Raw genomic sequence first — 15111 nt, 5'->3', positions numbered from 1 at the left:
GGAAGAGGCACGGCGAGGCGCCAGGCCTTCGGAGAAAGCGGAGCCGGAGAGCCTGGAGGACACCGATGACGAGGGCCGGCTCAGAGCGCCGCGCCAGAGATCCCCGCCGGCACCGCAGCGCCCGGGAGATGCTCTGGAGACACTGCCAAACTCTGCCACAGAAGGGGATGCCTCTACCTCAGCTGCCTCCACCTCAGTCCTTACGGGGGAGAGCTCCTACAAGTCAAAAGAAAGTTCAGAGAAAATCTCCAGTGTGCCAAGTACGAGCTCGACGCCGGCCGCAGGCTCGCAGAAAGCCAACTCTCTCCAGAGCTTGTTCAGCTTCTCGGAGACGGCGAGCTCCAGGAACACGCGAGACAGCTCCCTGAGGAAAAAGAAAGCGGCCAACTTGAACAACATCATCCACCGCTTGGAGAAGGCTGCGAGTCGGGAAGAGGCCGTCGAGTGGGAGTTTTGAGATTAAACTGGCCCAACTCGGGAGAGCTGGGAAGTCAAACTGGACCTCTACTGGTTTTATTGTGTTCGCACTTAACCGCCCTGCGGGCCACAGGGCAAAAACGCCATAGGCCAAGGTGCATATAGAAATCAAAAAAAGGAGCGTTAAGCCCAATTTATGTTTGTGTTTTCGAGGAAGAAAACTGAAATGTGTAGTCAAGCTTTTTTGTACCCTGAAGTGTTTTTATTATTGCCCTAAGTGATTTCCACAATTTCTGGAATAACTCATACAGCTTTGCCTTGTGCCCTCCTCTTTGGTGTGGGGCTTTAAAAAAATGAAAAACAGGAAAAAAAAAAAACTAAAAAAAAAATCTTAAAAAAAAAATCAAACCCACATATTAAAAGGGGGCTTTTTATCTGCCATCTAATGGCTACAGAGCGATAATACACTATTATCTTCTTAAACCAGGAAAAAAGGGGAGATTTTTCAAGAAAAAGAAAAAAAAAGAAAGTTTTTTGTAGCTGTTCAGTTGCCACTAAGAGATTGCACAGTCAACCGACTCTAAACACACTAGTTTGGATTCCTACATATTTTCAAGAAAAGAAAAGAATCTTGTTGTTTGAAACTTTGAATTAAAAAAAAAAAAACACATTTACTCCACATATTTTTTAACAAAACAAAAAAAAAGTCACATCAGGAAAATATCTTAATTTGTGGTAGCTGACTTAGTGTTTTCTTGTAAGTGAAATAGAATATTGACACGTAGTGCACATTGTTTCATAGCTTTAACTGATTCTGGTCTTTTGCAGCCCAGAATTTGTTTAATACACTCCATTTTAGGCCAAATCAGGACAAAAAAAAAAAAATCTGAATCTAGGTATTTTATAATCTGCTTTTTAACCTCTAACCACAGAGCACGCTGATCAGACCTCATATCTGGGAGGTTTAGGAGACAACTTAGAAGCAGCATGTACTTGATCATTTCACTTGGTTCGTAGTGTACAGGATTTCCTTTCAGCAAAGACAGATCGCTCCAAAAACGTTGGCCAGTAACATTTCAGCCTGCTACTTCGGGGCCTAGCCCATATCCCGAACATTCAGCTTACCTGGAATCCATGGGAATGCAGTTCACGTGTCCGATTGCTGTCACACACCACTAAGAGGGACTGGAGCTGCCGCAGAGCCAGCCCTTTTCCTGCTGTTGGTGGCCATTTACTGACTCTCTTCCCACCACAAGCACTGATTTTAAATACGTTTTAGTTGTGGGAAGCTCCTTTTTTGCATGGATAAAGAGTACATGGCAATGACCAGACGGGCTCTTACCGGGGTGGAAGCAGCCCAAGCTCGAAACCAAAACCTTCGTGCTCCCGAATCCCAGTCCGGCCCGTTCTGCCCTGCAGAAATACAGCCTTTTTCCATTCTTTTATGCACAGGTTAGGGCTGATCAAAGTACAAATCCAATTCTAACTTGTCTCTAACTCCTCCTGTTGTCTATATGTATATGCGTGAGCATAGAGGTGTGTGGAAGGATGTGTGTGCGTGGGTGTGTGCGTGCAATTTTATACGTCTGTGTATTTTCTTACGTACTTGTGCACACATAGAGTGCATTACTGCCACCTTTTTTCAATAAGCTGTTTTATCAGTTATGGCTTCTACAAGTTTGCTAATTTAGACTCCTTTATTGCCATATCTTTAAAACTAACAATAGATGATTTCGGAATATATATATATATATAAATTTTTAATTTTTTTTTGCTTATTTATTGTTGCTGTATTTTATTATCTGATTGTTAGGAAGGGATGAAAGGGGGCAAATATTCTTTAGAGGGATAGACTGCCGGCAGTATTGGGTATAATTTACAAGATGTAGTTGTCATACTGTATATTATTGATTGAAGACTTTTTTGACCGTATTGTGTATCATTGAACTTTTGTCTTAGGTCAGCATCTTTTTGATGACACTTTAATGGTGCATTCATTACATCTTAAGTTTAATTAATATTACTTTTCTGATTTTGGGGGAGGGAGGGATGGGGGAGAGGAGTTCCGACTTTAAAGGTATGTTCCCAATATTACACCTCAGTGTGCTTGTATTAATTCATTAGTAGGATTTTTGACTGTAAGATGTGAAACCACATTTCTTGCATGATGTTTTAGAACTTATGTATTTCATTTACAGTCTCTTAACATGCGACAGCAGCACTTAGCGCAAGTTTTCACAAATTTAAGAATCAGTACACTAAAATCCATCCTTCTCATGACTAAGGAAAGAAGGCTCTAGGAGGCTGAAAGGCAGGGATTTATTTCCTATTTTCACTGCTAGCAGTTTCAGGATTCCTCCTTGGGTAACTGGGGACTCGTGATACGAAACTAAAGCTGAGGAACAGAGAGAGAGCAACTGCCCCTTTCTGTGGTGAGCTGAGGGGACAATTGGCAGTGACAGACACCAGGGTGTGGCAGCACATGCTGGGAGCGCTCCTGGCTTCCCACTGGGGGCACGGCCAGTCCGTGGGAACTGGGTGAAGCCAAGGGTGACCTCTCTGTACCTGTCCAGTGTCCTGGTTTGACTTCCAAAGCACAGCTCCGTGGATAAATGCACGTCCTGGTAGAAGTACACATACCTTAGTACAAGTCATGACGAGCTGCGTCTCCAGCCAAGAGCAAAACTTCTGCCTGGGAGATGCAGATATTTTCTTAGGTTCTTTATTTTTTTTTTTTTCTTTGTTGTTGTTTGGTTCAGGTTGGGTTTTTTAATTAATTCTAGGCAATACAGTTGCCAGTCTGTTCCTACTGTCCTTGTCTGCTGATTTGAGACCCATGTGCTGGATGCAGTCAAGTGGTTACTCTCGGCTTTCTCCATAGTGAGGGGTTTTTTTCTGTTTGATGATTTTATTTTTCTTTTTTTAAGTTAATATTCCCCAAACTGTTCTTGTGCCTGTGTCTATCTGATTGCATTCCATGATGCTTACTGAGAGCTCTGGCTGCATTGTACGACAGCAGAACTGTATTCACAGGTCGCACGCAAATGCAGCACTTAGGGTCAATCTCTCTTCTTAATAAGCAATACGTAAGTGCCTTGAAACATATCTTCTTTTTTTTTTTTTTTCCCCTGTTTATTTTTGTTTTGCTTTTCAGGTTTCCACTAGTTCTTTAGGATTCTTTAGCGTGCGCCCAGTTTTTAATGCTGTAATGATTTTTAAAAAGCATATCTGTAGCTTGCCCTAGAGGAAATCTTTCTTTCATAACACTAACTGTTAATTCTAAGCTCCATTATTCCATTTGAGTCATGTAATTTTGCTGGATAAAGACAGCGTTCAGAAGTCAGAAGTCACTCCATCCTGCCAAGGGTTGTCATTGGGATCTATTATAAAATTAATCAAATAAAATGCTGTCAGTATTTCCTATATTTTTGGCACTTTATTAATGGCGTAGCTCCTTTTGCTGTTTCATATTTAATGATCTGCGTTGAATGTGGATTAGCCTGCTGAGATGCTGTTGGGGTGATCTCCTGCCCAGAGTCACTTTGGGTTCCTTGGTGACCTCCTGGTCCGAGAGCAGGGGCAGAGGAGCACCCTCAGACCTGGAGCTCAGTGATGCTCCCGGGGTTTGTCCCGGTGTTTAGCCAAGGTCACAGCTGCTTTCTGTTCCAGTGGGAAGTAGGATGGATGAGTTGAACTACTGCTGAGGTTCTCGGGTTGGACATGAGTTACCTGCTGGTTTTTCTGGCCAAGCCCCCCCCAGTTTAGGGACTGAACTTACACTGCAGGGTGTGAGCGATAGTTGGGATCAATTTGGAACTCACCCTTGGGAGGAAAATGTGCTTTGGAATAACTTTTTTTTTTTTTTTACTTAATTCAAAGGATAAAAAGTTGAAGGAAAAGAAATGCCAAAGAGCAGCACACTACAGTGGCTGTATCATCCCTTGGGTGCTGATTCCAGGGGAAGGGAATGTGTGACATGGGGCTCATCCCTGGTTGCCAGCGTTTCTTTTCCTGATGGATAAAAGCACAGGCAGTTTTCAGGAAATTCATCATGCCAGAGTCTGTTTTTCCTGAGGTTCTTTATAAGCATTTTATTTTCTCTCTATTTCCAGTTCCATGCTCTTACCAACGCTGTGCATGAGGGGCCAGGGCTGTTTTAATAGAAATACGTTTATGTTGCAGTTAAATTGTTGGTTTTTCTCTCTGGGTGATTAGGGAAGGAAAAAAGTGCAGTGCTTTTTTTGCTAAAAGCCAGGGAAGAGTATCCCTTGGCAGAAGGGTCATGCAGTGGGACTGTCAATACACTTCCATTTTTGAGGATACAGATTTCAGACAACAGCATTGCACATGTTTATTGGCAGAAATACATTTAATTACATTTTCTTTTGATACCATAAAATTTGACCATTTTATTTATTCATCTGTAAAATGCCTATAAATAGAGCCATCCTTTAAAGGAACTCATATCAGTGCACTCTGCCCATATCATGAATTAGCGAGTCCTTTAGTTATAAACTCCTTGCTGTAATAGGAAAGATCTATATTACAGTTAAAAAGAAAAAAGTATGTGCCTTTCTCATTAGCTAAAAGATCTCTGCATTATTTTTACCTAACTGGTTGATATGGGATTGGTGTAGAGCAGGGAGGTCGTGAACACCACAGAATTCTATGCAATATTTTCCAATCCAATTACTTAAAAGTCACTATTTTTCAATCCTTTAACAGGAGAAACAGTAAGTTAGAGAAGTGCATCATTCTGCTGGTAATTCAAACTACAAAGCTGATAAATTGACATAAAATAGGATTGAGGGAAATGTGACAAATTGATGTGATGAAATAATGGAAAATGCTAACAGTGGTTGCAGTCCCCACAAGCACAGCTGCCATCAGAAGTCTGTCATTTCCCATCTTAAAATAAATAATTTCCAATATTCTTAAAGCTTTTATGAATAAGAATGCTCCTGGCAAAAACAGGGCAGGTTAGAAACAGAAAAAAATAATCACATTTTGACCATACAGAAATTATGAGAATACACACAAAAAAGTGATTGGGTTTGGACACTTTGCACTTGGATCCAAAATGTTTTATTTCAGCTGAAATGCCGCAGTAATCTGTGCCTTTAGCAGGGTTGTGAGAGATCAGTAGCTTGGCAATTTGTGGCAGACTGAAGGTGGAGTGGTGACATTTTTAACCTGCACATGGAGGGCACCATTTTTGCTTCATTTGTGTCTCTTCCTGCAAAGGAGTTCCTGAAATTCTCTCTGATTTCCTCTTCACCCAGTGGATGTTCTCTGTCTTCAGCCACCGAGTGTGGCCGAGCTCCTCTTGGAGACTCTCAGGAGGAGAAGAAGGAAAGTTGGTTTTTAGGTGGGGACTGGATTTAACATTCCCTAAAGCTAAGTCAGGGCTTTCCTGTGAGTGTGGGCAGTTTTGGCCCTGGTGTGACTGGCTGGTTGTAGCCTCTTATCCCTACATTTAACTCACATGGATAAAACATTGGCAAAGCAGGACTGGGTTAACTCCTGTGTTGTTCTGCCCTTCACTTTCTGCTCTGTGAACATCAGTGTTTTCTTTGTGTTGCATATACAATCAACTTTTTTTTTAAATAGAGAATTTAAAAATTCTATACAAAGGAAGGACCTTTCCCCCTCCTCCTCCCCGCCTACCCCCCCAATCAGTTTAAAGTCTGGTTTTAAATTGCAAGGAGAATCAGTGGCATGGGAAGTACAAGATGTGAATTTATTTTCTGATGCAACCTTCTTAGTTCAAAAGGGGTATAGCAGTCCCTGTCTCCTTCATAACTATATGAGCTCTAAAATGTAGAAATATAATTTCACCGATTTCTTCTTTCCTCCCCATCTCTTTTATAGGATATATTGACTATGCCATATATAAAGTATAGTTAATAATGGACTTTATAGCAAGAAAAGCCCTTTCTGCCATGCCTAGGGACTGATTTGTCCTACATGAGCAGGTCATGGACTATACCCTGCCCTATTAATATGCAAGGATAGAATGGTTTTGTGCTCTGAACGTGAAATTTATCCTTTTGGAGAAGATTAGCGTTAGGCCTGTGCACTTAAGTTTTCAAAAAGCCTTAAAAACAGGTGTGTAAGTGGTGCCATCTCTGTCCTCAGGGATGATTTCCCCCCAGCCAAGTGGTACTGTGGCATATTTAATAGCAGTTGTTAGTTAAAAGGTCATTTTCCAGTTGAAGAAAGTCATTCATTGAACTCTGTTAGTGAGCCCCTCACCAGCATCCTCTGGTACAATCCAGCTTTTCCCAAGACCTGGGCATCCATATCCATCCCAAAATCCTCGGCTCTCTGTGAAGTCCATGTTTCTACAACTCTTGTGAATGAAAAAAAACCCTGATGGGATTCCTGGGCTTCATTTTCACTGCTGTTCACAAACATGTTCTGGCACTAAAGTGCATTAAAAGAAAATGCCTCCTTTTAAAAAATTAGTAAGATTATTGTATTTTTTCCTTGTCCAGCTCTTCTATAAAGGACAATTCTGCCATTATCCAGCTTGCTTTACTCACGGTGGGGTTGGGAGATTTTAGCCACAGTTCTGTAGATTTCCTGTTATTAAAACTGTTGGTTTCATCCCATTATTTCAGTTTCTTTGGATTTTGAACCAGCTGAGTGCAGAGAGCAACTGAATCCTTAACCATAACAACCAGTGCAGGAAACAGTGCAGCACAAGTGATACCCCTGTGATGTCGTGTCTTTGGCTTTCTGTTTGAACTCTAGAGATACTGGTAGTACATAGTACAATCTTCATCCAAAGATCCTTGGAAATGGAGAGTCATGCCCGGAATTTCCTGCTGTTGTGGTGCCACACCTGATTTTTGCACGGTTCCTGTGTAATTCTGGTGGTGTCACAGCAGCACAGCCTCTCTCTTGACAGCAAGAACGGGAGTTGTGTTCTCTTCTGTCCGTGTGGGTAATTAATATGCATTTTTAGGAGTTGTTAAATGTGTCTCCGTGCATCATTCCAGGATGGAAAAGCCCCTCTGTGTATTTAGCATTTGTGTGCCCGGTCTTAATGGTGCAGCAGAATTGCTGCAGCCAAATCTGTGGAATCATTTGGGATGTAGGTGAGCGAGGGCTTAAAACCAATATGTATTTTAATGGGCAGAGGATGCCATTCCCCACTTGTCAGATCCACTCCCTGCTGTAAAGAGGGGATTAGCCACTGGAGAGACCAGGCTGCTGGAGATGCATGGGTTTAACTAATGAGGACAGGGAAGATCATGCTCAGAATACATTAAAATGATCCCAAGGGTCTGAGATGTGCAAGAGCCAAGGAATTGGAAAGGAGGGGTCAAACCTTGCCTTCAGGTTTGGCTTCCTGCAGGAAGTTAACATCCCAGATATTTGCACACATGTCGTGCACTCCCTTTATCAGTGTACAGTGGGAAGGTGGACAGTACAGACATATTTAAAACAATCACAAAACCAGCTGATGAAGTAAATTCAAGCCAAGTATGGAATTAAAGCAAGCAGCTCAGCCTTGCTCTCCCTTAGCTGAAAATTGAAGTATTTGTAGGAATGAGGTAGAGATTTTCTGTTAGGCAGCTCCTCTTGGAAGGCGAGTGTCTGTGCTTTCAGGAGAATAAATAAAACTTGGCACTTGACTTGCTCTGAAGTACAATCTTGTCTCCAAGTAACTAGGAAAAATAATTTTGCAATCAGTCTTTCAATCAGACTTCTCTCTGGCTTTTATTAGCTTGTGTTGGACCCTTTGTGCTATTTGATGTGTTATTTATATGTGGGTAAGTTATTACTAGCTTTAAAAGTGTTTCCAAAGTACCTGGTTACCTCTGGATGCTGGTACAGGTGATGCAGGGAGTACTTGAGCATCTGGTTTGGAAAGGAAGAGTGTGGGGAACAAGCAAGGTCACATCTGTATTGTACTTTTCCTTGATTAGGGCTTCCATTTCCTTCTCACCTTCTCTTGAGAGATGGAGTTCATGGATCTTTTCTTTTTTTATTGTGGGGGAAAGATATTAGTCAAGCTCGAAATGCTTTTATTTTCACTCAATAGGCTTATCATCAAAATCCTGTATGTTGCCACATTTCCCATTAAGTCTTTAGGTTTTGCTTCCTGAAATTTCCTCTTTCACTTTCTCTACTTGGAAAGCTATGTGCCTTATTTCCTAATCTCTTCGTGGAGAATAATCTAAAGCACAGTGATCTGGCTTGCAGCATTCCCAGCCGCATTTCCTTTTTTTTTTTTGGGGGGGGGAGCAAACACTGATGGAGCATCCCAGTGTCCCAACACTGGAACGTGCTCGGCTGCCGAGCACGCCCAGCACTGTGTGAGGAGTCTTTGTGCAATAGAAACTCTGGTTCCGTGTCTGGGGGGTTCCTGTCCCACTGCCAGCAAGGGCGAGCTCTGCTTCCAGAGAATTCAGATTCCTGGGGGAAAAAAAAACCCCACATCCCTGTGGGTTAGTTCCAGCAGCTCTTGGGATGGGACTCAGCCATCACCCAGCAGTTGATGCTCGTCGGGCTCAGTCTCGCCCCGTGCACTCGTAGGTCTGTGAGTGTGCAGGAAACCCCCATGGGCTTCAAACAAGGCAGTTGTGTGTCCCTTTGTGCCATCAGTGACACCTGCTGTCCCCATTCCCATGCCCAGGGCCGTGCTGGCTCTGGGTGGTGAGGCACTGTCGGGTCATTCCAGTCTGGATTTGGTTTTGTACAGAACAGGCTCTCCCTCCCCCGGTACCCTCAGCCCTCTTTTCCCGAGCTTGCTCTCTCTACAGCATCATCAGGTGAAATACACAGAGGTGGTTTGTGATTAGGACAACAATCTCATATTTCCTATTTATGAGGTTAATTTTTAACAGTTTCTTTTTTGTCGAGGTTTGTTTTTTTGTTGGATATGAACACAACAGGAGTATTTACATATCACTGGTTTGGGTTGGGAGGGACCTTAAAGCTTATCCCATTCCAACCCCCTGCCGTGGGCAGGGACACCTCCCACTAGACCAGGTTGCTGTCCCCTAAATGGATGTTGGAGAAAGCTTGGGATATCCTAGAGATGCAGCAGGTGGTGTTGGCTCGTAGTATCCTTATCATTGTGCCCCTGTTGTGTTTTCTAGAGCAATCATTTTTTTTTTTAAGAAAAAAAAAAAAGTATTTTATCTAAATGCCTAATAAATAATATTATTTAAATAGTTTTTAAAATAATTTAGGACTGAGAATAAGAAGCCTCAGTTGAGAGAGAAGAGACTTAAAATATACAGAGAGAGAAAATACCCTGAGCCTCCTAGAGCCTCTACTGAGAATTTGCTGAAGACGCAGAGCCCCTGGTCAGAACATATTGCAATTAACTCATGAGTGTTCATTTAAAATGAGAGACTGGTTTCCTGTGATGTTCATCTTTGTTGGCATATGTTTGACTTTCTGAATCCAGAGCTGACTTCCTTCTCATTCAAAAGTTGGTCAAGGAAAAAAAAAGAAAAAAAAAAAGAAAAATAATAATTCACCTTGTGCAGCAGCAACTTTTCCTGGTGTGAGCTCTGCAAATCCACGTTGTGCATTGATCTGTGGCACAGAGGGGTGGTTCAGTTTTGCTGCCAGGTCAAGATGCGTTCAGACAGACTTTTCCCTGGCGAGGTGGCCCTGGAGAGCAGGAGAAAAGCCGGACTGCAGCCCCAAACGCGGGCGGGAGCGCGAGGGAGGGGCGGGCCAGGGCTCTGGGCAGCGCCGGCCGGTGCCAGGTCCCCCCTGGCATGGGCAGAGAGGAGGATGCTGAGCCAGCTGCAGGGCACAGCACCACTTCTGTGGCTGGGGGAGCAAATGTGCACTTTGCCTTTCGAGGGTGTCCCACTGAAAAAAAACCATCCAGCGAATTTCCCACGTCAGGTTCTTTTTCCTTCTGGTGTAGTCCAAAAAGAAACTGAAAATCAGAGTAGAGAAAGTGTAAGTGTTGGATCAGCTCTGCCAAACTAAAGGTTGTTCCTCTTGGAATACTCTATGCATTTCTGTGGTGAAAAGCATTTTCTCCCATTCCTTGCTGGAAATGCTGTGAGAATGTCACACGTACGAATTTGGACGTCGATCCCAAAGCAGATGGAGGCTGGGGAGGGGGGGATGTTCTTTTTTTTCTTTTTTTTTTTTTTTTAATTGTTTCCCTCATGTCCCTTTTCTTTTTTTTTTTTTTTTTTAATTAAAAAATTAACTCTTTGCATTTGTGCAATAACTACTTGCCATGAGAATGGGCAGACCTTGGAAATGCCCCGACTACTAACACAGCACAAGATGAACTCGAACAGAAAGTGGTGTACTTTTTCCTGAGAACTTTTTTTTTTTTTTTTTAAATAATAAGCTCAGTTTTTACCCCAGTGTATTGTGGTGTCTTACATTTTTAGCAGTATTTTATATTTTTTCTGTAACGCACTAAGTCTTAGATGTTTTTAGAGCTTGTTTGTTATATTCACAATCACGGATTTTAAAAAAAAAAAAAGAAAAAAAAAAGATCCTCACAAAGACCCAATTGACCAAAAAAAAAAAAAAAAAAAAAAAACAAAAAAAAAGTGTCATTTTTTTTGTACAAGTAGCTTTGAGAAGCCCACATTGTGTTGCTGTGACTCATCTTTTGTAACATTTTATTTCTTGGTATTTGTTTAAACATAAAAAGTAAGAGTTTATCTGGCTGGCAGTGCAGGGCAGCGCTCCCTCGTCAGCAGACGGCATTGTTTCTGTCTTTGTTTGGTTTAGCCATAAAATGTTTGTTCTCAGCACTGTACAACGGTCCCTATATGATATGGAGAAGCAATATCACTGTATGAAACTCACACGATGTATTATTATTATTATTCACTAGCACCCTAGGTGTGATAATTGAAGTAAATATCTTTTATACAAACACAATTCCGCGTGGGCTGTCTTTTATTGAGGTGAGACCTGAGTCCAAGCAGCAAACATTTACATTGTGCTTCTGGTGTGGTGATGCCCTGAGGGATCAAAGGGATGGTTTGGTGGGATTTCTGTTTGGCCAGGGGAGGAAAATTTGCTTTTTATGTATCAGTTCCTATGGAGAGTGTGTGCGTGTGTGTTTCCAATACCTCAAATGCTGAAGTGTTAGATATCCAAAATGTTCAGCGAAATCCAAGTGTGGCCTTTCCTGCTGCAGTCAGTGGGAGGTGGGCACCAGCTCCACAGACAGAAAATACGTATTTGGGGTCTGAGACTGCCAAGGGGGATTGTTTTGAGCACCACAGCAATACATCAACTAATTTAACAAAAAAAAAATCAGTTATCTGAGGTTGGAAATGCTTTAGATTCAGAAATGAAAATGTCAAAGAATTTTCCCAGATATTTGGCTCACTGTTTATTTTTACAGATCCTTTATAGGGAAATAAATTCCTCATTTAGTGCTTTATGGGATGTTCCTATAAATACTCTCAGTATTTAGAGTGAGGAGTTTGGAGTTTGGTAAAGAATAGATGCTGTAATCCATCCGTGGGATTACATTTTTAAAAGTAGTGGAATAAATCATTTTTTTGGATGCTCTGGGTGTCAGGTAGAGGATGTGTGTGTGTGTCTGTGCTTACCTGGGTGCTCTGTTTTCCCTGGTGTGCTCGTGTCTGGTTTTTTTGTGAATTGAAGGTTATTTTGGGGGACCTACCTTGATTTCCATCATCTCCTGCAATACATCCCTGACACATTTTTCCTACCAGGCTGTCGTGTGCCTCCTCCTAGGAGTTCCCTGTGGAATAGGAGGGTCTGGATGGATATTTGCTGTGGTTCTGTCCTGGGAAGTCTGTCCTGGACAGCAGGGAGTCAGGCTGGGATTTCCCACCCCAGTAAGGGTGGCACTTTGTCCAGCTCCATGTTGGTGTCCAGTGTGTGTCTTTGCCATTTTCAGTTCTGCAGGCAGGGGGGAATTCTCCTCAAAATGTATTAAAAATGCTACTGAATGCCTTCATTTCATGATAAATGTGCATTTTCTGGTTTTCAAGTGTCTGTGATGGGTTGTTCCACAGGATGGAAAGGTTCAAGGTTTAACACTTTTTTTCCCCCCCCTATTCTTTAATGACTGGTCCAACTGTTGATTGCTATAAATGGCATTGTTGTGTATAATTTGACCCTAATTTTTTTTTAAGCTTGATGCTAAACAGCTACACTTTTAAAATGCTATGCCTCAGGTAGGTTAATTTGTGTATTTGTAACCTGCACTTTTATTCAGGTGGTATTGGCAAGAAGCTTCTAAAATCATGGTCATAAGCAAAGGGTGTGTTAAACTTGTGAAAGCATAGACCTGGAGAAGGTTCACAGCAGCTCACAGTTTTGCATCTGGGATAAAGCCAGGCTGTTCTCTCAAGCCTAAATCCCAAAAAGTTAATTTTGAGAAGTTAGGAAAGCAACCCAAACCACAAAGAAGCATCTGAGAGGTCAGGAGCAGGTATTTATGGTCTTTCATGGAGATAGTGGGATCTTCTGTGATAAATTTATTGGGGCAGCCCTTCAAAACCATGTCAAAATTCTCTTTTTTTTGGAAGAAGTGTAAGCTGGGTGTTCCCATAGACCTTTACTGGTTGGAACTGGGACATAGCTGTGAGTTCCTGCTGGGACAGAGCTGCTGCTGGGGATGGATGGGTGAGGTTTGCATAGGGAATGTTACAGGGATTTGCTGGATTAATGGGAAAGGTCCTGGCCATGGTCCTGCTCCTGCCCTGCTGTCAGTGAGAGCCAGTTCAACTTCCAGTGGGAAAAGGGATGTTTTTTTCACATGGCATTGTGTTCCCACCAGGTAAGAAACTCTGAGTGGCTGACATGGTGCTTTTGAGCCCCACTTCTTCCTATTTGGAAGTGCTGTCATTTTCTCCTCAATATTTCTGTTTTAATGGAAGTGGTGAAGGAATTGTGTACTTGCCAACAGAGGGCTTCAGAAAACATTATTTGATTACAGCAGAGCGTTTTATTTTCTTTTTGCTCCAAGCTATGGGAAACTGATAAGAAAATTCAAACTGTTTCCTTGAACTCTTCCAAGTTACCCATGTAATTATCTTAGTACCCTTGGAAATAATCCCTTCTTGTATGAAGTTTCTCCCCTTACAGAGTGAATTTATTAAGCAGTACTGGGTTTCTTTGCTGGGGGCTGTTTATTTTGGAGTGGCGGAGCCAGGAGGAAGGCGAAGGAGAAATCCTTCAAACCTTCCCTTCCCAGCAGGCCCTCAAAATGTGAAAAGAAAGGGAGAAAAGCAGGGGAGGGAGAAGAAATCTCACCTGCAACTGGCAGAGAAACCCAGAGAGCTGGGAGGGAGCACCCATAGAATCATGGAGTGGTTTGGGTTGGAAGGGACCTTTAAAGGACACCTTCCACTAGCCCAGGTTGCTCCAAGCCCCATCCAGCCTGGCCTTGGGCACTTCCAGGGATGGGGCAGCCACAACTTCTCTGGGCACCCTGTGCCAGGGCCTCCCCACCCTCATCATTAAAAAAAAACTTCCTTAGATCTGCTCTGAACCAGCCCTCTTTTAGTTGAAAACCATCGCCCCTTGTCCTGTCTTGCTTCAGTTTGGTGGCTCCTTCTCTCTTCCCCAAGGCCATTTTCCAAGCTGGCCCTGAGGGCACTGAGGACTCAGAGAAGGATGAGGATGTGTTGGAATGAGTGTGGCAGCTGGGGTGAGAGGACTTTTCCCTGTGCTCCCAGCTGTTTGTCACTTGGGCAGTTGAAGTCTCAAACGTTGTTCTCAGGGTGTTGGACATGATCTGCTCTGCACTTGTCCCTATTTTCTCTTGTCTCTTTGGCAGCACATGAAAATAAAACTGAGCAAGGCTGTTCTTGCTGCCTTCACTGGTGCCAGTCCCAGCCCTTGCTGTCTGGGACTGCTCAGCTTCTGTATCATCCCTGCAGGACCTCACTGATGTTCTTGATGTCTTCTCTTACACCTCTGTATCTGCAGAGAAACCTCATCTCTGCGCTCCTGGAGCTTTTCCAGCCCTGGTATCTGTGCCTGAAGACCAGGGAGATTGTGCTAGAACTTACAGATGGCTTTCAGAGATGTTGTCAATCCTTTTTTTTCATCCTCTCCTTGCTTTTTCTGCCCTTTCAGAAGCCCTGCAGAAGGTCTGAGCAGAGAATGCCCTCATGGCAGGTACAGATGGACCAGGACAGCCCAGAATCAGCATTGCAGGCTGAGATGATTCCCAGACTAATAATCCAGGCATTTTGGCTACTCAAGTGCTCCTAGAGCTGACTTGACCTTTCCTCCCTCCCTGGAGATTACTACAAAAGTTGCTTTAAAATGTCCCAAAAGCCCGATTCTTGTGTGTTTCTGTAGTATTGGTGGGATCTGTAGAGCACTTGATCTTCAGTATCTTTTTTCACTCTTGGGGGATTTTTGGCAGAGCAGAGGCCCTTTGGGTGACAGGGATTTTTCATTGTCTCGTGGGAGGTGAGATGCACCTCAGCAGATGGCTCAGCTGGCCTTTAGCACTGCAGCCTGCCCTTCAGCCTTTCTCTCTGAGCAGATTTGCACCTCAGAGCCCACAGACAGGGCTCTGGTGACTTGCAGAAATATTCAATCATTCCCTGCCTCCTTGTCCTGTTTCTCAGCCTGCTGACAGCTCCCAGCAGTGGTGGCCCCAAGGAAAAGGCTTTGCATGAAGTTGAGGCAGATTGAGTGACTCCCACGCACTCTGGGCCAGGCAGAAATGTTGTCCCTCACCATGAA

At 43.1% G+C, this 15111-nt stretch overlaps 1 protein-coding gene across 1 annotated transcript in view; it reads left to right on the top strand.

The window, feature by feature from the left end:
- CUX1 (cut like homeobox 1) overlaps nt 1-11304 on the top strand; it is a 235660-nt gene extending 224356 nt beyond the window's left edge. Inside the window, exon 26 of the mRNA XM_017742968.1 lies at nt 6-11304. Within this exon, the coding sequence (XP_017598457.1) occupies nt 6-457 (452 nt within the window). The 3' untranslated portion in view covers nt 458-11304. The remainder of the gene's footprint in view (nt 1-5) is intronic.
- Nucleotides 11305-15111: the final 3807 nt, after the last annotated feature.

This window comes from Corvus brachyrhynchos, unplaced genomic scaffold (assembly GCF_000691975.1).
Source record: "Corvus brachyrhynchos isolate BGI_N302 unplaced genomic scaffold, ASM69197v1 scaffold99, whole genome shotgun sequence".
Classification (NCBI taxonomy): Eukaryota; Metazoa; Chordata; class Aves; order Passeriformes; family Corvidae; genus Corvus; species Corvus brachyrhynchos.
This window is presented reverse-complemented; position numbering and strand designations above follow the sequence as displayed.